Raw genomic sequence first — 25864 nt, forward strand, 5'->3', positions numbered from 1 at the left:
GCAGTCAGTCACACTGCTTGCCTGGCTATGCAAAGATGAAAATGAAAGAATTACAGTTAAACAATATGGTCGTGATCAACATCCTGTGACTTAATGTTTCATCCGTCTGTTTATTTCTCTTGAATGATCCAGGATAACATAATTATGTTATGAATCCATAGTCCGAATCCATTTTTTTGTAAAGTAATGATAAGATTGTTATGAATGGCTCACCGACCGTCTTACTCAGGCTTACTCAGTCATTTTTCTAAGAATGGACTGTTGAATAGAAGGTTGCAGGTGAAGGAGACAAGCGACATATGGTGTTATCGTGAATATATTGTGTAGCTCTTTTGAGGTTGTTTTAAGTCTCCCTAATGTTGGATTTAAGAGTGAGAATAATAATGTTGTCATTGGCACATCCACATGAGGTCAAATATCAATGGAAGACAAAGTGTTAAAAGGGTCCGTGGCAAAGTATGGAGTGGAATGTGTCTTTTCTACTGCCAAGTAGCTGTGTGTTGACTTGGGAATTTTCTTAGTTTGCTTGAGAAATTCTCAGCAACTTTACTTAAACATAGAAAAAGAAAAACAAGACCCAGACATAGGGATGACAGGCTTGTTTGGGAAATGTTTTTATGCATAGTAACCTTTTTAACTGGTCACTCCATGGACGAGGCCAGCGTAAATTATTAACAAAGACTATTTTGTGATTGCAGCCAAAACAGGAACCAGGCATTGTGTGCAAGGAACGATTTGGCAGTCAGTTAGTTGCTTAGATTTAGCATTCAAAGTCATATGAAAGTGGAGATGTGAATGTCACTGACACACAACAACGCTTTGCTCTATCGGCAGTGGATCTGTAGAGGGGGGGTGTTATACTCAGCCAATAGGTTGGGATCTGATTGCAACATTACAAATGTGTTGTTGTGAGAACCTAAAATGTTCAAAAGCCTAGTTAGAACATTCCGTGTTTGGGAAACACTGGTGAGGAGAAGGTGAATTGATTAGTCCCCAAAAAGTCTCCAAAGTTCCTATGTCATTGAAAAAAATACAGAGTTATGTTGCTATGTTGTTTATGCACTTAGGGAAACTTCTCTAACCTGTACAGTATATTAGCCATGATGTGACGTAATTTAATTTATTTTCACGGAATAAACCCAAAATGATTTAAAGTCATATCATGCATTTCTTAGTTTCCGTGAAATCTTTCACCCCAGCGCTCCATTGGTCCAGTGTTAGTAATGACGAGGCATTTGACCAGCCAGCCAGGCTATAATGACACTATAATCCTTGACATCTGTCCACCCAGCGCCTGTTGATTTGTGGTGGCGGAAGGTGGATCCCCAGTTTATTTATTTTGGCCAGATGAGCCCTTGGTATTTATAGCGGGGGTAAAAAAAAAAACAGTCAGGGGTTCATCCCCGTCTCTAACCCAGTCCCAGGCCTGTAGTCTGTTCTGTAGGGCCAGGGTCCCAGCCCGGCCAAGAGGGACAAAATGCACAGAGCTGACCTGACATTCTTCTTGTCCCTATTTTGCCAGTGGTTGGGGTTGCCCTATCTCTAAATTGGCCCTAATAAAAAGGAAGGGAGTGGCAGAGAGAGGGAGACAGGGGTGAAAGTAAAGAAAGAGTAGGGGGGGTTGATTTTGGCTAGATTTGTTTCTTCTTCTTTGCTAATCTAAGAACTGTATAGGGATAGTAGTTCCATTTCTCCAGTATGTCATCCTGCTGAGTCAGGGTTTCCCCCTGTGTTGTTGGCGTGTTAAATGCTGATGGTCACGCGTGTCGGGGTGGTGTGACCGTGTGGCAGGAGGGGATGTTGCCCAATGTCTTTGTTTCCTGGCCAGGCAGGACGGCCCTCCAAGAGCATCTGTCACTACAGGGGGTCAGGGGGGCTAAGATGAATGAGGCCCCAGAGAATTCACTCCACACACAGCAAATGGCACAACATAGGGGAGGGACAAGGGGACTGGGGGAGGGTGTGTGTGTGTGTGTGTGTGTGCTTGACTCAGAGAGAGAGGGGTTCTGCTGTACTGGAGGAAGGAGGAGTATTTGCTGTCCATACTGTCGTGGAGTTTAATTACCAAAGAGCTGCTGATGGCTTGGGGACAAACCAGATGAGAATTAATCAGCCCTACGTCTCCTTGGATATTTCCTCACTCTTTTCCTCTTCCTTAGGACATACCTATCACCCAAAATGGACTATAATTTGTGACTTTGTGATTTATTTATTTTTGCATGGTGGAATTTAGTGTTTGGTTTTGGAGCGTTTTATGTTGTTGTTTGTGTTTGTGTTATCAAAGTGCTGCCTGGCTGGTGGAGAACCCTTGTTGAAGGTATGGAAGCATTTTACATTGTTTACTCTGGCACTTTGCTGAATTTCCACCAACATGATGTTGATGGCTCAGCTCTTAGCACCTAATTTAAGGGACCTGGAAATGTTAGTCCTTTTTTGCATAACCCCCATCCCCCTCTCCTCTGCTATACTGATGTGTACTCTTGTCCTCATTCATGGGTTTTCTAATGTTGACAGTACCCTCTTAGTAAAAAGGGTTCCAAAAGGGTTCTTCGGCTGTCCCCATAGGATAACTCTTTTGGCTTCCATGTAGAACCCTCTGGGGAAATGGGTTCTACATGGAACCCAATAGGGTTCTACCTGGTATCAAAAGGTTCTTCAAAGGGTTCTCCTACGGGGACAGCCAAATAAACCTTTTCGGTCCCAGATAGTACTCAAATGACTAAGGTTGTCTGTTTCATCATGATCTATTGCCAGTAATAATGACTGGCAAAAGCTTGTGTGAATGTTTCAATAATCAAGTAGAGATAGTCAGTGGTCGTCTTTTTACCATGTTCTGGATGATCGAAATCATTTTAGACTATTATATCACTATGTGTTGTAGAAAAAGCATGTTCAGGATCACCGGGACCGTGTCAAGTTTTTTCTGCATCTACCCTGGCTTTCCCTTTTTTTCCCTCCTCTCTTTTCAACATGTGTTTGTGTGTGGCGTGCGTGCGCACGCACACACACACACACACGTCTATTTGTGCCAGTGCCTATGTGCACGTAGGTGGAAACAGTAGCAAGTTAGATTTCTTAACGTGAAACCCTTGGCTGAATTCAACGCTGCAGTATTGCCTTTGAAGAAAAGGTTCCGGGAGTGATAGAGTGGGTCTGAAACAGGTTGTGACCAAGGGGAAGTTGATGTAATCCCTCTCTATCCTGCCTCTATCCCTCCATTGTCAGGAGTGTAACGTCATTATGCAGATGAAGGAAGAAACAAAAAAAGGGGAGTGGAGTGGAGTGGCGTGGGGGAAACAGAGAGAGGGAGGGAGGGAGAGGGAAGACAGGGAGGGGTGGGAGCAAGGCTAAGCTCACAGTGTTCTTGGAGTTAAATCTCTAACATTTCTTAGAATTTAAATCCACATCACTCTAAAATTGGACCTCTGTTTTTGAATCGTTCATCAACAACGCGTTAGCTATTTTATGCATACAAATGCACGGAGTGCTGTCTGTGTGCACATGTGGGTGTTTGTGTGTGTGCGTTTGTATGTGTGTGTGTTTTGTGCGTGTGTACCTCTGCGGCCACCGCCTTAAATTCCCTCCTTACTCCCCTCAGGCAAAATTCCCTACCAGCATGTCATGCTGAAAGGACCCTAAAATGTCATTACCAGAAGAACAGGATCCCAGCCGTCAGGCGCCCGAGGCTGTGCCTGAGTATGTCTAGATTTACGGCTCCGATGGGTCAGGACATCTCACCGGCCATCTGCAGTGTCCTAGATTATTGTTATTATTAGTACTTTTTTTTAACCTTCTTTTCTTGTTGTTGTCACATTTAGTTGAGAGTAAGCATTGTACTGAGTACTCCATGTGTTTCTTGTGCATATGACACAAACTTCATTTGATTTGGCAGCCACAAAACTATTTCAACACTCTGGCCAAGTGTGTGTGTGTGTGTGTGTGTGTGTGTGTGTGTGGGGGGGGGGGGAGGAGGGGGTGGTCAATGCCGTTGATAGTGACCCTGTGATCATGGACATAGATACAGGGTTATGTTAAGAGTGATGTGTGGTATAGGCCTACTGATAGGCCAGTGTGATAGAATGTCTCATAGAATGGGTTATATTACTGTGGATGCAGAGTTCGCTGCCTAGACGGCCCTTAAAGTGTGTATCTAGAAGTGAAGGAAGATTTGGATGTTCAGTCTGTACTAAAGAGAATGTTCCCTAAACTCATGCAGCGTTCCGGTTAAAGTTCTAGCACTGTCTGACCTGGATGGTATGGAATTTGCATGACCTCCCTTATCCCCTTATCCCCTTGTCCCTCCCATTGACCATGTAGCTCTGTAGTTTGATTAGTCCTATCAGTGTGAGGCTAATCATTCACAAAGTTAACCACATTGAAGAAGTTAACAGGACAAATCAGTGTGCATGTAATGCCAGCGCGAGGACTTGGGCCCCAGACCTCAGGCAGGGGCAAATTAGGGACACTAGGTCCCGAAAACTGCATAACAAGGACCATGCATTACAGGATGGTGACATGGAGCATTCTTGTGACAGTCAATGTTTTGAAGGGAACTTTGTATCAGCTTAGTTGTATAAGGTCTAGGAGTGGGTAAACAATGCTCGGGGTCAAAGTGGAAGTACAGATGTAGGATCTTAATATGATCACCCTGTTGTTGCAGGAAATGTCCTGCAAAGCAGGAAATGCAAACATGTTGTGTATTCAAGGTTTTAAAATGCTTCTAAAGTTAGAAATTTCCACTTTAAAATGTCAGACTTAATAAAAATAAAAAATAAAAACATTTATCAACGCCTCCAAAAATTCCATGAATTATAATCCACACCAAAATTCAAATTTCCTGTTGCTGCAGAATTATTTTTCTGCTGTGAGAAACTGGTCAAATCAAGACCTTATATCTGTACCAGTTTTTAGTAGTTGGTTGTGTGTGTGAGTGTGTGTGTGTGTACTAGAGGTCAACCGATAAATCGGAATGGCCGATTTAATTAGGGCCGATATCAAGTTTTCATAACAAACGGATATCGGTATTTTTGGACGCCGATTTGGCCGATTTTATTATTTTTTTACACCTTTATTTAACTTGGCAAGTCAGTTAAGAACACATTCTTATTTTCAATGATGGCCTAGGAACGTTGGGTTAACTACCTTGTTCAGGGGCAGAATGACAGATTTTTACCTTGTAAGCTCAGGAATTTGTTTTTGCAACCTTCCAGTTACTAATCCAATGCTCTAACCACCTGCCTTACATTGCACTCCACGAGGAGCCTGCGTGGCAGGCTGACTACCTGTTACGCGAGGGCAGCAAGAAGCCAAGGTAAGTTGCTAGGTAGCATTAAACTTATAAAAAACAATCAATCTTCACATAATCACAAGTTAACTACACATGGTTAATGATATTACTAGTTTATCTAGTGTGTCCTGCGTTGCATATAATCGATGAGGTGCCTTTCTCATCGAATCACAGCCTACTTCGCCAAACAGGTGATGATTTAGCACTGTCGTTGCACCAAACCTAACCATAAACATCAATGCCTTTCTTTAAAATCAATACACAAGTATATATATTTTAAATCTGCCAATTTAGTTAATATTGCCTGCTAACATGAATTTTTTATAATTAGGGAAATTGTGTCACTTCTCTTGCGTTCCGTGCAAGCAGTCAGGGTATATGCAGCAGTTTGGGTAGCCTGGCTCGTTGCGAACTGTGTGAAGTCCATTTATTCCTAACAAAGACTGTAATTAATTTGCCAGAATTGTACATAATTATGACATAACATTGAAGGTTGTACAATGTAACACCTATATTTAGACTTAGGGATGCCACCCATTAGATAAAACACAACGGTTCCGTATTTCACTGAAAGAATAAACGTTTTGTTTTTGAAATGATAGTTTCCGGATTCGACCATATTAATGACCTAAGGCTCATATTTCTGTGTGTTATTCTTTTATAATTAAGTCTACGATTTGACATTTGATAGAGCAGTCTGACTGAGCGATGGCAGGCAGCAGCAGGATCATAAGTATTCATTCAAACAGCACTTTTGTTTCACCGATCGTTTCAATCTGTGACGTCACTCGCTCTGAGACTTGGATTAGTTGTTCCCCTTGCTCTGCAAGGGCCGCGGCTTTTGTGGAGCGATGGGTAACAATGCTTTGAGGGTGGCTGTTGTCGATGTGTTCCTGGTTCGAGCCCAGGCAGAGGCGAGGAGAGGGACGGAAGCTATACTGTTACACTGACAATACTGAATTGCCTATAAAGAACATCCAATAGTCAAAGGTATATGAAATACAAATGGTATAGAGAGAAATAGTCCTATAATTCCTATAATAACTACAACCTAAAACTTCTTACCTGGGAATATTGAAGTCTCATGTTAAAAGGAACCACCAGCTTTCATATTCATATCTTTCATATCATGTTCTGAGCAAGGAACTTAAATGTTAGCTTTTTTTATATGGCACATATTGCACTTTTTCTTTCTTCTCCAACACTTGTTTTTGCATCATTTAAACCAAATTGAACATGTTTAATTATTTATTTGAGGGTAAATTGATTTTATTGATGTATTATATTAGGTTAAAATAAGTGTTCATTCAGTATTGTTGTAATTGTCATTATTACAAACAAACCCCCCAAAATTGTCAGATTAATCGGTATTGGATTTTTTTTGGTCCTCCAATAATCGGTATCGGTGTTGAAAAATCATAATCGGTCGACCTCTAGTGTGTACGTGTGAGCGCCCATATACAGTTTATGTGTGAGTGTGCGCACACAATGTGCATACACTTGTGTAAGCACGTGTGTGTGTGCATACACATTATTTGTGTGTGTGTGTGTATGATTACAAACCCTAACACTCTAGTGTGTTTTACAAAAATACCCAGAAGCTACCGTATCACATAACTCATGTTCACCGCCAACGGTCACTACATATGTCATGGTTTTGTGCAATCTGCTCCTCTTAACTTTTGAGTGGCCTCTCTCATTGCTTTAAGTGCAACCATTCATTTTCATGGTCAGACATGTTGTGTGGAATAGTTGTACTGACTATTTAAAAGCATTTGTGTGTCTTTCAACCTTGAGTTTCCTTTCAATAGGATTTTTTAAATATTGGGTTTGATTTGATATCTTGAGATGAAAGGTGCTGCAGGCCTATCGTGTGTTATTTGCAGCAAACTCTTCTCCTTGCATACAGTATATCAACGGTATCAAAGCCTGAATCGACGCTCTCGCCTTTTAAATACACCAGTGTGGCATGATCGTCTTCCTTAGTGCTAATCAGTTTCAGACAATTAGCCAACTATAAACCTTTAGCCTACTATACAGTATGTGTCCTGTATTCCATATGTCTGTTCATTTGGATCCTTGGGTGAAGATGCATTCTGTTAATCTCATGTATTCATCTAACCTCCTCTCTTTAGGTCTAGAACAGTGCAGCTGAGGGGGATGTCACTGCAGGACGTTTCGACACAGTGGTTCTTCTGACCCATCATGTAGTAGAGGAGAACAAATCCCTTCACGCCTGGGAACAATTACACAAGGTAAGGTCAGCCCCCGCCAAAATGACGTGATAATACATGAGATTATCATGTTTTTAAAGCCGTGTCGGGAAAGCGAGGTAAAGTGAGGTAAAACCATAACGAGCATTTCTTATTGGACAAGTTCAGATGGTACCTCCCCATTTCACAAAATGTCTGACAATTTTCTTCAATTTAATTCCTAATGAACAAGCCCTATTTTTTTCTCCCATATGGCCTCCTGGAATTTGCAAGCTTGTCACAGGACCAGACCTTAATTCTGCCCGGGGGTTAGATTCTTGCAATATGGCCATTATGGCCACCCAGGCTCAGGAATCTGTGGAAGATTCTGAGACCGGTTTTCTGGTTAGCTTCCAGTTGCCTCTGAGAAAATCGAGATCTCAGTCACTTCCCTTCTCCAAACATGATTCTGTTACTACCTTAAAACACAGATCAGACACTATTTCATCATTCATCAGACAGAATTACATCAAATGAAATCACGCCTGAAATAACTCCTGACCACCAATTCCTCTATCTCTCTCCTGCTCCAGCCACATCCATTAGGCCACCTTTGTCCCAGTGTGGCTTTGTTGTGATGGAGCACGTGTTGAAGGGTCTCGTCTGTGTTCACCTCTCCCATGTGTCAGCTTTGTGAGGTCACCACTATGGCTTCACTTTGTGAGGTTTAAGGACAAATCTGTTCTCTGCTGCTCTGGGCTCTCGAATTGACCTAGAAGTCCTCCGGAAAACCTCTTAAGGCATCAGCATGCTTCAGCTCGGCGAACCGGGTATGAGTGTGTTCTCATACTCCCTTAAAAGATGTTTTCTTGAAAAATTTGAAAAAAGCGGTAATATTACTGTTTGTCTATTTTGAGGCTGAATTAATTTGTCATGTTTCTGCCGAGAATTCTTCAACTAATTAAGATGTTTGGTGCAGTATTTCTCAAGTGAAAAAATTTGCATGAAACCGACTTCGGCTACCAACTTCGAGACAAAAATGACTTGTGCATGAACAGCCGAAGACCAAAACGAACAAAAACGTCACAAAATGTTGTCATAATATTTTGGAAGCATGTGGACGCCTTCACCAGGCTCCGCCACCTCTTTAAACACACCTTGGGTAGTTCTCTCTCTCTATCTCTTTCTATCTTTCTCCATCCCATCTACCCGTCAGCTGAGCGAGAAATACTGTAGCTTCTTTATGTTAAGCTGCTTATCTCTGTCAAAGCACAATCAGGCACCACACTTAATCTTGTCCTTTGTCTGTCTTGGCTGGCCATATCCCACCCCCTCTCTACCTCTCTCAAGTCAAAGGGCTTTATTGGCATGGGAAACATATGTGTACATTGCCAAAGCTGTCTCTCTCTCCCTGTCTCTCTCTCCCTGTCTCTCTTTCTCTCTCTTGCTGTCTCTTTCTCTCTTTTTTCTCAGCCTCTCTGCCCCTTTTCCCTCTGGGTAGGTTCTTGGGTAATCAGCCAGGCTTGAACCTGTCCAGGTATGGGACAGGTTAGGGCAGGAACAGGACCTCGGATGGCTAGCTGTTCCAACTTGATTACCAAGCCTGCCGTTTATTGATAGAATAAAAGGGTTCAGGGTTTTAGAAGGTGACACTACAGTAGCTAAAGACAACCTGGGAAGACATGCATGCTTCTTCATTTTAAAAGGGTGAACAAAAAAGCTTTTGAGTAGAATCAACATAGAAACTCAATAGTGCTTTGTATTGATCTCAGTAAAATAGGTTCTCCTTGATTTAATGATTAACCCAGTTAAGTCTTCGTTGGTTGTATTTCATAATGGTTACCTTAGGGGGTATTTAGGGGTATTTTGTCCAGTGGCAATTCACCTGTCAATCAAATGGTCTGGATTGGATGCCACTTGTTTTTTTACATGCAAAAAATAGATACAAATTTGTTAGTTATATTTAAATGTGATTTGTCTGCAAATTCTGCATGCACTATAGATATCATGTGTAGTCTATATTCCTGCACATTTCTTTTACATTGCAGATACAGGATTTTGTTTTGGACTAGTTGTTTGATAGCCAAGCCATTTATACATCGCTTGGCATAGTCAACATGTAATATTGCTAGGCATAGAGTTAGTCAAAATACATGATATCACAAGTAATTGTGCCCCTAAAAAACCTGCACAGACAATGTGATGGTTACAGAGTCCTAGCTGTTCCCAAACAGATGAAGCCTTCAACCTGTGGCTTGACTTGGCTGTTAATGGTTGCGTTGATACAACACTACAGTAACACCTGCCAAATGTAGCCCAAGGACAATGGTAGGGAGGGTTTTTCAGGCCAAGACCATATGTTAGCTGGCAAAAAAATATTACTTCCTCTTCAGTCCTTTATAATTGTAAACCATGCAAATGAATAGCTGGGTGATATGGAAAGGGCAATGACCAGAAAAAGGAGAGTAGCTTCAAGGAGAGTTATTTAAGGATAGTTATTTAGTTGGACAGTCTGTACTTGGCTACTACCCTTGCCCTGCACTGGTCACTTCTGTTCTATTTGAACAAGCCCCCCCCCCCCTTACATTCTTCAGTACCACCAGGCCACATGTGTGTCCCCATGTCTGTCCAGCTGCCACCTGCTTCCCAACCTCAACCCCAGGCCCACACAGCTGACCTCGGCAGATGTCCGAAGAGTGGACCAAAGGAGGGGGGCAATGAGGCCAGGGTGACATACTGAAATTCAGAAAGGGAGGGAAAGATCTAGAGACAAAACCAGAAAGAAATAGGGTAGGGATGAAGACAGAGTGGGGGGGGAGATTGTGTGTGTGTGCGCATGCGTCTTCTTATGTGAGACTGTAAGTGCATCCTAGCATCTTTGTGACCCCTGGACAAGTATCCTTTGTAGATTGGATTTCTACTCTGTTCTCTCTTACTAATCAACGTGGACGGGGCTGAGCCTTGAGTGCATGGCTGTGCATTTGTCCATGTTATACCGTTCTTCTCATTACAGATAATGGGGAATTCGTACGCAGGGCAGCTGAAATCTGCTCGCTTCGAGGAGGCCCTCCACAACTCCATCAAGGCCTCCCTACGCTCCAGCAGTGGAGACCCACAGCCCATCTTCACTCAGCTATACCTGGAGCCTGACCAGTATCCTGGCAACATGGATGGTACTTCTCTCTGGCTGCATGGCTCCATTCTCTGTCCTCATCAAGGTCTTTATGTATAGAAACAGTACAGAACACAAGCTATAGCCAGCTGACTCATTCATTAGTGGATCATAGATAACAGAAACACATAGAGAGAAAAAAAAGCTGTCTTTCTCTGATCGTTATGTTAAATTATGTTAATGATAACCAGTTGAGTAGGACTTGAGAATTAGTCATTACATGATACCCACACACACAGCAAATCCATATCATCTCACTCATTTAGTTCTCTTGAAGAGAGGTAGACTTGAAAGTGGCCATGGTCATATGTTATGGGTTTGTCCTTCTCTTGAAAAAAGGACTTGCAAAGCCTCCGATCTCCTTCTCCTTGCCTTTTGTCTGGCATCTTCACTCCAGGAGAATTTATTGTGTTGTGCGACGTGGTGTATGATGGGGACATTGTCTTACGGGGTCATTGTCTGTTATTGGGTCAGATATCAAGCCCAAGGTGGACTTGTGCATGCCGTGCGGGGGGGAGACTAAGGGTCAGGATCTGCTAAACGGCCAGGCCTCTAACAGTCTGGAAGAGCTGGAGGAGGAGGACGACTCTGACACCAGCAGCCCCCCGCTGCCCTACCTCCACCAGGGCCCTGCGCCCGACGGCTGCTGCACCATGGACGGTAAAAAGCCTCAAAAAACATCTCATACTCCTTTTGTCCTGGGAACCCCCGGGGATTCAAATCCTTGCTAAAAGAAAACAGATCTTAAGAACACATTCTCTACTTAGGAACACCACGTTTGCAGCAATATTCACCATGGTATGTTCCGATGTATCGTTGTGGATGTTTACTCCCGAGCTGACTGTTGTTCTGTCTCTTCTTCTCAGGGTTCTGTCAGGCCGGTAAGGACCTCCGTCTGGTCTCCATGGCGACGGAACCGATCGAAGTCCCAGCTGGCTTCGAGCTTGTCGGTGCCAAATCCTCCAGCGTCCCAGAGCACATCCTGGTGTGTGCTGTGGACAGGCGCTTTCTGCCTGATGAGAACGGGAAAAATGCACTTTTAGGTCAGTCCGGTCTCTCTGACCTGGTATACTGAGGTAGACATATGAGTATTTTACCCGCTCAGCTTAGATGAGTCATCGGAAATGCTCAATTTTTACCACCCTCCATACTGTAGCTTGCAACTAGTTTTGATGACTGTTGCATTCAGCATTTGGTTAACCTGTGCTGTGGCCTCCTAATGCCACATTTAATTGAACAGCTTATTTTTGCTGTTCATCAATGTTTGGCGATAGAAATATTGACATAAAACTATAATGCATCCTTATAATATGTCCTGTATCTGTTGTGTTTGCAGGGTTTTCAGGGAACTGTGTTGGCTGTGGGGAGAAGGGGTTCCGCTACTTTACTGAGTTCTCCAACCACATCAATCTGAAGCTGGCCACGCAGCCCAAGAAGCAGAAGCACTTAAAATACTACCTGGTGAAGAACTCTCAGGGTGCTCTGTGCAAAGGACCCCTCATCTGCTGGAAAGGTGAGATGTCTCTCTGACCCTATCTGCATTCATTCCACACACTTTCTGCAACACTTCACATTGAATTTCTCTTATACCTGTGTTGTAACACTGTAATTACACTAGTAACATTGTATGTTGCTACAATATGACTGGATGTTGCATAGTAGTTTAGTAAATGGTTACCCGGACTATTTGCATTGTGTGCCACCCCCAACCCCTCTTGTACGCTGCTGCTACTCTCTGTTTATCTTATATGCATTTGTGGACTTTAACTATACATTCATGTACATACTACCTCAATTGGGCCGACCAACCAGTGCTCCCGCACATTGGCTAACCAGGCTATCTGCATTGTGTCCCACCACCCGCCAACCCCTCTTTTACGCTACTGCTACTCTCTGTTCATCATATATGCATTGTCACTTTAACCATACCTACATGTACATACTACCTCAATAAGCCTGACTAACTGGTGTCTGTATATAGCGTTGCTACTGTTGTTTTATTTCTCTACACACACAAACACACACACACGTGTACCCCCCCTTATTGGTTAGAGCCTATAAGTAAGCATTTCACTGTAAAGTCTACCTACACCTGTTGTATTCGGCGCACGTGACAAATAAACTTGGATTTGATTTGATTTAAAATGCATTATAAATGCGTAGTAGCCTAATGGAGTTAAGTGTTTTTTGTAATAACTAAAATGTGGTATTGGTCTGGGGCTATATTTGTTTTATGACCCATCAATATACAGTATATACAAAATGTATCATTGATTGATTCACTGATAATATGTTTCCAGCTCTATTTTAAAATGTTATTTATTTCTCCCCTCCTTTCCCCAGACTGCAAGACGCGCCAGTTCTCCAATAGCAATGCGTCCACCTCCAAGCCCAGTTCCTCATCCTCCCTGAGTTGCAAGGAGAATGGAGGCACCAACGGACACAGCTCTTCCCCTTTCTCCCTCTCAGGTAGGACACACACGCCCTCCTCTTCCGCTTTCTCCCTCTCAGGTAGGACACACACACCCTCCTCTTCCCCTTTCTCCCTCTCACGTAGGACACACACACACCCTCCTCTTCCCCTTTCTCCCTCTCACGTAGGACACACACACACCCTCCTCTTCCCCTTTCTCCCTCTCAGGTAGGAAACACACACCCTCCTCTTCCCCTTTCTCCCTCTCACGTAGGACACACACACACCCTCCTCTTCCCCTTTCTCCCTCTCACGTAGGGCACACACACCCTTCTCTTCCCCTTTCTCCCTCTCAGGTAGGACACACACACTCTCCTCTTCCGCTTTCTCCCTCTCAGGTAGGACACACACACCCTCCTCTTCCGATTCCTCCCTCTCAGGTAGGACACACACACCCTCCTCTTCCGCTTTCTCCCTCTCAGGTAGGACACACACACCCTCCTCTTCCCCTTTCTCCCTCTCACGTAGGACACACACACCCTCCTCTTCCCCTTTCTCCCTCTCAGGTAGGACACACACACACTCTCCTCTTCCGCTTTCTCCCTCTTAGGTAGGACACACACACCCTCCTCTTCCGATTCCTCCCTCTCAGGTAGAACACACACACCCTCCTCTTCCCCTTTCTCCCTCTCAGGTAGAACACACACACCCTCCTTCCTCTTTCGCCCCCTCTCAGGTAGGACACACGCACACCCTCCACTTCCGCTTTCTCCCTCTCAGGTAGGACATACACACCCTCCTCTTCCGCTTTCTCCCTCTCAGGTAGGACACACGCACACCCTCCTCTTCCTCTTTCTCCCTCTCAGGTAGGACACGCACACCCTCCTTCCTCTTTCGCCCTCTCAGGTAGGACACACGCACACCCTCCTTCCTCTTTCGCCCTCTCAGGTAGGACACACGCACACCCTCCTCTTCCTCTTTCTCCCTCTCAGGTAGGACACACGCACACCCTTCTCTTCCTCTTTCTCCCTCTCAGGTAGGACACACGCAAAACCTCCTCTTCCCCTTTCTCCCTCTCAGGTAGGACACACGCACACCCTCCTCTTCCTCTTTCTCCCTCTCAGGTAGGACACACGCACACCCTTCTCTTCCTCTTTCTCCCTCTCAGGTAGGACACACGCAAAACCTCCTCTTCCCCTTTCTCCCTCTCAGGTAGGACACGCACATCCTCCTCCTCCTCTTTCTCCCTCTCAGCTAGGACACACGCACACCCTCCTCTTCCGCTTTCTCCCTCTCAGGTAGGACATACACACCCTCCTCTTCCGCTTTCTCCCTCTCAGGTAGGACACACGCACACCCTCCTCTTTCTCCCTCTCAGGTAGGACACGCACACCCTCCTTCCTCTTTCGCCCTCTCAGGTAGGACACACGCACACCCTCCTCTTCCTCTTTCTCCCTCTCAGGTAGGACACACGCACACCCTTCTCTTCCTCTTTCTCCCTCTCAGGTAGGACACACGCAAAACCTCCTCTTCCCCTTTCTCCCTCTCAGGTAGGACACGCACACCCTCCTCTTCCTCTTTCTCCCTCTCAGCTAGGACACACGCACACCCTCTTCTTCCTCCCTCTCAGGTAGGACACACGCACACCCTCCTCTTCCTCTTTCTCCCTCTCAGGTAGGACACACGCACACCTTCCTCTTCCTCTTTCTCCCTCTCAGGTAGGACACACGCACACCCTTCTCTTCCTCTTTCTCCCTCTCAGGAAGGACACACGCACACCCTCCTCTTCCCCTTTCTCCCTCTCAGGTAGGACACACGCACACCCTTCTCTTCCTCTTTCTCCCTCTCAGGAAGGACACACGCACACGCACACCCTCCTCTTCCCCTTTCTCCCTCTCAGGTAGGACACACGCACACCCTCCTCTTCCTCTTTCTCCCTCTCAGGTAGGACACGCTCATGGCAGTCGACTCTGTCTCAGGTTATAGTGCTCATTCAGTGTGAGATCTAAGAGGGACGAGACAAAATGAATGGCAAATAAAACTAACTGTAAATTGAGAAATCATGTGACTAAACTAAACAAAAATAAGAAGAAACTGTACTATGAAACAAAGATCAATTATATAAAGGATGATGGGAAAAAGCTTTGGAGCACCTTAAATTACATTTTGGGCAAAAAGGCAAACTCAGCTCCATCATTCATTGAACACTCTGATATTGCCAACTACTTACATTTTTTATTGGCAAGAATAGCAAACTTGGGCATTAAATGCCAGCAACAAACTCTGAATTAATAATAATGGAGCCGGATGGGATGGCTGCCGTTTTACAGGCTACTAACCAACTGTGCTATTTTGTTTGATTATTTTGGACACAAATTTGCTTCTACCATCTCTTATGACTGAAAAGAGCTTCTCGACATCAGAACAGTGATTACTCACCTCAAACTGGACAAAGATTTTTTCTTTAATGAGTCCGACGCAAAGGATATACTGATTTCCGGAGACCAGGCCCAAATCCCCGTCATTCACGTGAAGAAAAGCTGGAGATACAGAGGGAGAAGGTCAGGGTCTCGGGTGAGGATTCGTAGGCAAGTGAGTAAATCGCCACTACCATCGGTTCTATTGTCCAACGTGCAATCCCTGGAAAACAAACTCGATGATCTACGGTCGAGACTATCCTACCAATGGGACATAAAAAACTGCAATATCTTATGTTTCACAGAGTCATGGCTGAACGACGACACGGATAATATAGAGCTGGCTGGGTTTTCCATCAATCAGCAGGACAGAGCAGTTACGTCTGGGAAGACAAGGGGCGGGAGTGTGTGTCTATTTGTCAATAACTGCTGGTGCGCGATGTCTAATATTAAAGACATCTCAAGGTATTGCTCACTTGAGGTAGAGTACCTCATGATAAGCTGTAGACCACAGTATCTACCAAGAGATTTATCATCTATATTATTCGTAGCTATCTATTTACCACCGCAAACTGATGCTGGAACTAAGACTGCACTCAGCAGACTTTCAATGCAGTCAAACTTAAATCTGTTTTACCTCATTTCCACCAGCATGTCACAGGTGCAACCAGAGGAGAATAAAAATCTAGACCACCTTTACTCCACACACAGAGACACATGCAAAGCTCTCCCCCGCCCTCCATTTGACAAATCTGACCATAATTATATCCTCCTGATTCCTGCTTACAAGCAAAGACTAAAGCAGGAAGAAGCAGTGACTCGCTCAATACGGAAGTGGTCAGATGACCCGGATGCTATGCTAGACTGCTTTGCTAGCACAGACTGGAAGATGTTCCGTGATTCAGCCAATGGCATTGAGGAGTATACCACCTCAGTCAACGGCTTCATCAGTCAGTGCATCGAAAACGTCATCCCCTCAGTGATCGTACGTACAGTACATTTCCCAACCAGAAGTTATGGATTACAGGCAACATCTGCACCGAGCTAAAGGCTAGATCTGCCGCTTTCAAGAAGTGGGACATTAATCCAGACGCTTCTAAGAAATCACGCTATGCCCTCCGACGAACCATCAAACAGGCAAAGCGTCAATACAGGACGGAGATTGAATCCTACTACACAGGCTCCGACGCTCGTCGGCTGTGGCAGGGCTTGCAAACTATTACGAACTACGAACAGAAACCCAGCCGCGAGCTGCCCAGTGATGCGAACCTACCAGAAGAGCTAAATGCCTTTTATGCTCGCTTCGATGCAAGCAAGCAACACTGAGAGCACCAGCTGTCCCGGATGACTATGTGATTACGCTCTCTGTACCCGATGTGAGCAAGACCTTTAAACATGTCAAAATTTGCAAGGCTGAGGGCCAGACGGATTACCAGGGCGTGTTGCCATGAAGTGATTTGAAATGCTAGTCATGGCTCACATCAACACTGTCATCCCAGAAGGCCCAAAAAATGTCAAAGACTCCAGTCACCCAAGTCATGGTGTCACAGGTCAGGTTTTCTCCCTTGCCACTGGAGTGCACCCTTGGGTAACTTCTAGTATCCAGGTGACCCTGATTGGGCTTATTGGGATCACATGCTGGATGACTATTTAGGTTCCTCTGTGGACTGGGCCAGTTGCTCAGGTCTCATGTTTTGTTCAGTGTTCTCGTGTGCCCTTGCTTTGTTGTTTTGCTATGAAGATCTTGAGTAAATATTCTGGATTTACCCTTACCTTTGCCTGCTGTGTTTCTCTGCGCCTGGGTCCGAGTTCGTACTAGCATTACTTGTCACAGTAGACTGTTCTCACTGCTACCGCATGACAAATGGAACCGTAGTGCCGAGTCTAGGTCCAAAAATCTCCTGAACAGCTTTTATAAGACGGCTGAACAATTAATAAAATGGCCACCCGGACTATTTACATTGGGGGGGAAAAAGAATGTTGAACCAGATACAATGCTATTTCACAACTGACTTTCACCACGCTTATAGGGAGGGGCACTCAACATGTGCGGTACTAACACAAATTACTGTTGATTGGCTGACAGAAATTGATAACGATATGATTGTGGGAGAGGTTTTGTCAGGCATCTTTTGACATTATCAATCATAGTCTGCTGCTGAAAAAAACGCGTGTTATGGCTACATCCTCTGCTACATTTGCAGTCGGACATTTACATACACCTTAGCCAAATACATTTAAACTCAGTTTTTCACAATTCCTGACATTTAATCCTCGTAAAAATTCTCCGTCTTAGGTCAGTTAGGATCACCACTTTATTTTAATAATGTGAAATGTCAGAATAATAGCAGAGTGATTTATTTCAGCTTTTATTTCTTTCATCACATTCCCAATGGGTCAGAAGTTTACATACACTCAATTAGTATTTGTGGGGTGCCAAGTAGCATAGTGGTTAGAGAGTTAGTAACTGAAAGGTTGCAAGATCAAATCCCTGAGCTGAAAAGGTTAAAATCTGTCATTCTGCTCCTGAACACGGCAGTTAACCCACTGTTCCTAGGCCGTCATTACAAATAAGAATTTGTTCTTAACTGACTTGCCTAGTTAAATAAAGGTAGCATTGCTTTAAATTGCTTAACTTGTCAGGTTTGTAGGCCTCCTTGCACGTACACGCTTTTTCAGTTCTGCCCACAAATGGATTGAGGTCAGGCCTTTGTGATGGCCACTCCAATACTCTACCTTTGTTGTCCTTAAGCCATTTTGCCACAACTTTGGAAGTATGCTTGGGGTTATTGTCCATTTGGAAGACCCATTTGCGACCAAGCTTTAACTTCCTGACTGATGTCTTGAGAAGTTGCTTCAATATATCCACATATTTTCCTACCTCATGAAGCCATCTATTTTGGGAAGCGCACCAGTCCCTCCTGCAGCTAAGCACCCTCACAACATGATGTTGCCACCCCCGTGCTTCACGGTTGGGATGGTGTTCTTCGGCTTGCAAGCTTCCCCCTTTTTCCACCCAACATAATGTTGGTCATTATGGCCAAACCATTCTATTTTTGTTTCATCATACCAGAGGACATTTCTCCAAAAAGTACGATCTTTGTCCCCATGTGCAGTTGCAAACCGAAGTCCGACTTTTTTAAGGCGGCTTTGGAGCAGTGGCTCCTTCCTTGCTGATCAGCCTTTCAGGTTTTGTCGATTTAGGACTCGTTTTACTGTGGATATAGATACTTTTGTACCCGTTTCCTCCAGCATCTTCACAAAGTCCTTTGCTGTTGTTCTGGGATTGATTTGCACTTTTCACACCAAAGTACATGAATCTCTAGGAGACAGAACACGTCTCCTTCCTGAGCGGTATGACGGCTGCATTGTGCCATGGTGTTTATACTTGCGTACTATTGTTTGTACAGATGAACGTGGTACCTTCAGGTGTTTGGAAATTGCTCCCAAGGACGAACCAGACTTGTGGAGGTCCAAAAAAAATGTCTGAGGTCTTGGCTGGCCCTTAAATGTACAAGGAGGGCTGATATCGATAACATGCATGTCAATCTCTTCCGGCTCAAAGTGGAGGAGAGATTGACTGAATCACAACTTGTCTCTGTGAATTATACTACGCGGTGTCAGGGGAAGGCCCCTAAAAATGGTCAAAGACTCCAGTCACCCATGTTATAGACTTTTCTTTCTGCTACCGCATGGCAAGCAGTGCCAGAGCGCCAAGGCTCCTTAACAGCTTCTACCCCCTAAGCTATAAGGCGGCTGAACAATTAATGAAATGGCCACCCGGACTATTGAAAGCAGCGAACTGTCTCTTCAAACATCTAACACACAGCTCAGACACCTATACATACCCCCACAAGACATACCACCAGGGGTTTCTTCACAGTCCCCAAGTCCATAACAGACTCTGGGAAACACACAGTACTACATAGAGCCATGACTACATGGGACTCTCTTCCACATCAAGTAACTCAAGCGAGCAGTAAAATCAGATTAAAAACACACACACGCACACACACACACATACTAAAATATTTAACCTGATGTGTTAGCTGTGCTGCTACGCACCATTGGCATGACTTCAGTGTCCTATCTCCTGACACCGACCTTGAGCTACGTCCTGCTCCCAGTTAGGTCATCACGCTCTGTCAGGGAAGGGTAGTGGTTTGACACAACACCCCTTCTCCTCTCCCCTCCCTCCCTCCCTCCCTCCCCTCATCTCCCATCCCTCCCTCCTCTGACCAAGATTACATCTGGCTTGAGTGTAGAGTGTCTGTGTTTGTTTACAAAGCATTGTTTTGTTAACCAGGACTGTTATGGATTACTTGTTATAATGGAACAATTGGATTGAGTCATTGTTGATTTGTTCGTTTTGTTTGGAGTGATTTTAGTTAAAGCAATTTGACAGGACCCAACAGCCACCCTGTGCTCTTATTACCCTCCAGACTCCCCTCCTACCAGGACTCCCTCTGCCGCCTCTGTGTTCTTCTCAGCCCAGGACCTGGCCCGAGACTGCAGCTTCCTCAAGCCGTTGGCCTCTACCCCTGGGGGCAAGACTCTACCAATAGGTACAGCTCTTCTTCTACCAAATCAAAAGTTTTTGGTCGCATACACGTGTTTAGCAGATGTTATTGTGGGTGTAGTGAAATGCTTGTTTTTCTAGTTCCAACAGTGCAAGTAATATCTAACAATTTCACAAAAATACACACAAATCTAAAGTAAAGGAGTGGAATTAAGAATACATTAATAATTGGACGAGCAATGTCAGAGTGGCATAGATTAAGATACAGTAGAATACAATACAGTATATACATATGAGTAATGCAAAATATATCAACATTATTAAAACCTCTTGATACTCCTCATCCCGGATCCGGGATCGTGAATAAAGCCTCAGGCTCATTAGCATAACGCAACGTTAACGATTTCTGAAAATCGCAAATAAAATGAAAATAATGCGCCTGCTCTCAAGCTTAGCCTTTTCTTAACAACACTGTCATCTCAGATTTTCAAAATATGCTTTTGAACCAAAGCAAATCAATCATTTGTGTAAGAGTATTGCAAGCTAGCTTAGCATTTTGCGTAGCATTTAGCACGCAACATTTTCACAAAAACCAGATAACCAAATAAATAAAATCATTTACCTTTGAAGAGCTTCGTATGTTTTCAATGAGGAGACTCTCAGTTACATAGCAAATGTTCAGTTTTTCCTGAAAGAATCTTTGTGTAGGAGAAATCGCTCCGTTTTGTACATCACATTTGGCTACCGAAACGAACCGAAAATTCAGTCACCAAAACGTCAAACTTTTTCCGAATTAACTCCATAATATTGACCGAAACATGGCAAACGTTGTTTAGAATCAATCCTCAAGGTGTTTTTTCACATATCTCTTCATTGATATGCAGTTCGTGGAAGCCTGCTTTCCCCTCAGAATCGCATGGAAAAATACCAGCAGCTGAAAATGACGCACCAATTTCGACGGAGGACACCGGGCGGACACCTGGAAAATGTAGTCTCTTATGGTCAATCTTCCAATGATATGCCTACAAATACGTCACAATGCTGCAGACACCTTGGGGAAACGATAGATAGGGCAGGCTCATTCCTCTCGCATTCACAGCCATATAAGGAGACAATGGAAAACAGAACCTCAAAAATCCTGCTCATATCCTGGTTGCCGTTTCATCTTGGTTTTGCTTGTAGCTCCCGTTCTAGGGCACCCACAGACAATATCTTTGCAGTTCTGAAAAATTCAGAGTGTTTTCTTTCCAAAGCTATCAATTACATGCATAGTCGAGCATCTTTTTGTGACAAAATATCTTGTTTAAAACGGTAACGTTTTTCATCCAAAAATGAAATTGCGCCCCCAGAGTTTCAAGAGGTTAAAGTGACTAGTGTTCCATTATTAAAGTAGCCAGTGATTTCAAGTCAATGTACAGTTGAAGTCGGAAGTTTACATACACCTTCGCTCAATACATTTAAACTCAGTTTTTCACAATTCCAGACATTTAATCCTAGTAAAAATTCCCTGTCTACGTCAGTTAGGATCACCACTTTATTTTAAGAATGTGACATGTCAGAATAATAGTAGAGAGAATAATTTATTTCAGCTTTTATTTCTTTCATCAAATTCCACATGGGTCAGAAGTTTACATACACTCAATTAGTATTTGGTAGCATTGCCTTTAAATTGTTTAACTTGGATCAAACATTTTGTGTAGCATTCCGCAAGCTTCCCACAATAGGTTGGGTGAATTTTGGCCCATTTCTCCTGACAGAGCTGGTGTAACTGAGTCAGGTTTGTTGGCCTCCTTGCTCGCACACGCTTTGTCAGTTCTGCCCACAAATTTTCTATAGGATTGAGGTCAGGGCTTTGTTATGGCCACTCCAATACCTTGACTATTGTAACGGTTCTCGTCTGGTGAAGGAGAAGCGGACCAAAATGCAGCGTGGTATTTTTGAGACATGTTTAATGACGAATGAAAAAATGAACTATACAAAAACAAAAAACGGAACGTGAAAACCTATACAGCCTATCTGGTGACAACAAACACAGAGACAGGAACAATCACCCACGAAACACTCAAAGAATATGGCTGCCTAAATATGGTTCCCAATCAGAGAGACAACGATAATCTCCTGCCTCTGATTGAGAACCGCCTCAGGCAGCCATAGACTATGCTAGACACCCCCAAGACAAAACACACCACAAAAAACCCATGTCACACCCTGGCCTGACCAAATAAATGCAGGCAAACACAATATACATCGACCAGGGCGTGACAACTATGTTGTCCTTAAGCCATTTTTCCACAACTTTGGAAGTATGCTTGGGGTCATTGTCCATTTGGAAGACCCATTTGCGACCAGCTTTAACTTCCTGACTGATGTCTTGAGATGTTGCTTCAATATATCCACATATTTTCTTTTGGGAAGTACACCAGTCCCTCCTGCAGCAAAGCACCCCCACAACATGATGTTGCAACCCCCGTGCTTCACGGTTGGGATGGTGTTCTTTGGCAAGCCTCCCCCTTTTTCCTCCCAACATAATGATGGTCATTATGGCCAAACAGTTCTATTTTTGTTTCATCAGACCAGAGGACATTTCTCCAAAAAGTACGATCTTTGCCCCCATGTGCAGTCGCAAACCTTTTTTATGGTGGTTTTGAAGCAGTGGCTTTTTCCTTGCTGAGGGGCCTTTCAGGTTATGTCGATATAGGACTCGTTTTACTGTGGATATAGATACTTTTGTACCCGTTTCCTCCAGCTTCTTCACAAAGTCCTTTGCTGTTGTTCTGGGATTGATTTGCACTTTTCACACCAAAGTACATGAATCTCTAGGAGACAGAACACGTCTCCTTCCTGAGCGGTTTGATGGCTGCGTGGTCCCATGGTGTTTATACTTGCATACTATTGTTTGTACAGATGAATGTGGTACCTTCAAGCATTTGGAAATTGCTCCCAAGGATGAACCACACTTGAGGAGGTCTACAATTTTTTTCTGAGGTCTTGGCTGATTTCTCTTGATTTTCCCATGATGTCAAGCAAAGAGGCAATGAGTTTGAAGGTAGGTCTTGAAATACATCCACAGGTACACCTCCAATTGACTCAAATGATGTCAATTAGCCTATCAGAAGCTTCTAAAGCCATGACAACATTTTCTGGAATTTTCCAAGCTGTTTAAAGGCACAGTCAACTTAGTGTATGTAAACTTCTGACCCACTGGAATTGTGATACAGTGAATTATAAGTGAAATAATCTGTCTGTAAACAATTGTTGAAAAAATTACTTGTGTCATGCACAAAGTAGATGTCCTAACCGACTTGCCAAAACTATAGTTTGTTAACAAGAAATGTGTGGAGTGGTTGAAAAACAAGTTTTAATGACTCCAACCTAAGTGTATGTAAACTTCCGACTTCAACTGTATATAGGGCAGCAGCCTCTAATGTGCTAGTGATGGCTATTTTAAAGTCTGATGGCCTTGAGATAGAAAATGTTTTTCAGTCTCTTGGTCTCAGATTTGATGCACCTGTACTGACCTCACATTCTGGATGGTAGCGGGGTGAACAGGCAGTGGCTCGGGTGGTTGTTGTACTTTATGTTTTTTTTACCTTCCTGTGACATTGGGTGCTGTAGGTGTCCTGGAGGGCAGGTAGTTTGCCCCCGGTGATGCGTTGGGCACCACCCTCTGGAGAGCCCTACATTTGCGGGCGGTGCAGTTGTCGTACCAGGTGGTAATACAGTCTGACAGGATGCACTCATTTGCGCATCTCTAAAAGTTTGTGAGGGTTTTAGGTGCCAAGACAAATGTCTTTAGCCTCCTGCGGTCTGTGTGGGTGGACCATTTCAATTTGTCAGTGATGTGTAGGCTGAGGAACTTGTTTCTGGATGACAATGTGTTAATCTATTGTATGTGTAATTATATCTCCATCGTATAGATATTGTTACCTCACAACATCAGCTTTAAAGTGTTTTACAGCATGGTACATTATACATAAATAATATCCAGTAATATTATGCAGACATGCCACATGTGCAATAAGCTTCAGCTCATGTATTTCTAAGGGTCAGGAAATAGCCCCAGCATCACTTCTGCTATGTGCCCTGGTCTGAGTAGGAGAAGGAGAAGGACCTGTTGCCTAGAAACAGGCTTGTTTATGTGACCAAGCATAGTCCAGATGGAGCTGTGGTGTGTAGATTAGCCTCTTCTACTGACTGGAGACACACACACACGTGTGTATACATACACACACTCCACATCAATACTGAGCAGAAAATCCCTGTAATGACTTTTTAAGACCTGGCTATCCATTAGCTCGTTTACAAGGTTGAAAGATTGACAAGCCTGGCCTACACATACCAATCAATGTGTTAGCGTAAATGCACATGCAGTGAATCTGAGACTGGAAAGTGCCCCATCAGTTCATTGGCAGTAGGAAATCAATAGCTCAGTGTTAGACGGCCCTAAAACATTCTTATGTATTGTTCATTCTCTATATTAGGAAGATATCTTTCAGGACAATTGGTTTTATTTTGTAAATATCAAATACATGTATTTATTTACTATGAAGAGGATCTAAGCACGCACTTTGCGTACGGCGTCTCTCAGAAGGCTGTTAAAACTTTCTTACAAAAGTTAATTATTTAGCGTTGAACCATCTGAAAAGGAATTGTGGTGAAATGCATCAATAATGTACGGTGTGTCTGTGTGTGTCTGTGTAGTACCCATGGCTTTAAGAGTGAACGGGCCGACCAACGGACTGGGTCCAGACGGCCACCCCCCTTTACTGAGCCCCTCTCAGGTGTCTCTGGGACCCCAGGGACAGGGGTACAGAACCTCCGACCTAGGAGACAACCCTGGTGAGCTCCACATTCGACTCCCTAACCTCGGGGATGTTAAACATACACAGGAAATGTCTGCTTGTTGTGTTCCTGTTATGGGTGAATTGCAATACATATTTACTATTCCGATTCCAATTTAATGTTTCTCTGCACCTGCTTTTTCTTTTTATTACAAATCTTAGTTTCTGAAATATGAAGTAGAATGTAGTATAATTGCTCATAGGTCACCATTGTAGAAGCCCTCTGAATTATTTTGAGAACCCAGACTCCGAGAACCCAGACCCCTTTTGAGTACCCAGACCCATATTCTGCAGTTACAACATGAATGAATCTTCATGTTTCTCTTGTATTGTTTTCTGTCCAGTTTCCTCTGCCATGATCTCAGGCCCGCCCAAAAAGCGCCACCGCGGTTGGCACCCTAACCCCCTGGTGCCAGTCCCCCCTACAGCCGTCCCTGTGTCCGCCATCCGACCCATTGTCTGCTCCCCAGGTCTGGCACAGAGCTTTTGATAATGCTTCGTTGTTTATTTACATAGGGACACATTCATTTACAACACTGAAAAGGCAACAGTTAGTGCAATTCATCTATCACACCACAGCGTATGCTTAAAGTCCAGAGCGTGTCCTGAATAGATACAGCCCTAGTAGACTTTGTTACATGAGGAATTCTTTGAAATGTCATGCACCACCTGCATTCTTAGAAAAAAAATGGTGATATCTAGAACCTAAAAGTGTTCTTCGGCTGTTCCCATAGTTTGAAGAACCCTTTTTGTTCCAGGTAAAACCCCTTTGGGTTCAATGTAGAACCCTTTTGATAAAAAAAAGTGTACTGTAGCCCCAGCCATTGTGAAAACGTGTGTGTGTGTGTGTGTGTGTGTGTGTGTGTGTGTGTGTGTGTGTGTGTGAGAGAGAGAGATTGCGTGTTAGATCTGACGTTGATTACTACATTGACCTTGCTTTTCGGGAGAAGGAAGGACAAAAGGTCCATGAAATGCTCTGTTGTCAGGGGTGATTCATTCAGCATCTCCATGGAGATAGGTTAG

General features: G+C 43.9%; 1 protein-coding gene across 3 annotated transcripts in view; it reads left to right on the forward strand.

Moving 5' to 3' along the window:
* The first annotated feature begins 2003 nt into the window (after positions 1-2003).
* greb1l (GREB1 like retinoic acid receptor coactivator) overlaps positions 2004-25864 on the forward strand; it is a 46265-nt gene continuing 22404 nt past the window's right edge. For 2 of the 3 annotated variants that reach the window (XM_064993039.1, XM_064993040.1), the window contains exons 1-10: positions 2004-2317; positions 7423-7542; positions 10493-10652; positions 11126-11311; positions 11518-11694; positions 11988-12164; positions 12995-13120; positions 19924-20046; positions 24702-24839; positions 25186-25311. In XM_064993039.1, coding sequence (XP_064849111.1) covers positions 10496-10652; positions 11126-11311; positions 11518-11694; positions 11988-12164; positions 12995-13120; positions 19924-20046; positions 24702-24839; positions 25186-25311 — 1210 coding nt within the window. In that variant the 5' untranslated portion in view covers positions 2004-2317; positions 7423-7542; positions 10493-10495. The other variant, XM_064993041.1, reaches the window with a different exon arrangement.

Source organism: Oncorhynchus masou, chromosome 17 (genome assembly GCF_036934945.1).
Source record: "Oncorhynchus masou masou isolate Uvic2021 chromosome 17, UVic_Omas_1.1, whole genome shotgun sequence".
Taxonomy (NCBI): domain Eukaryota; kingdom Metazoa; phylum Chordata; class Actinopteri; order Salmoniformes; family Salmonidae; genus Oncorhynchus; species Oncorhynchus masou.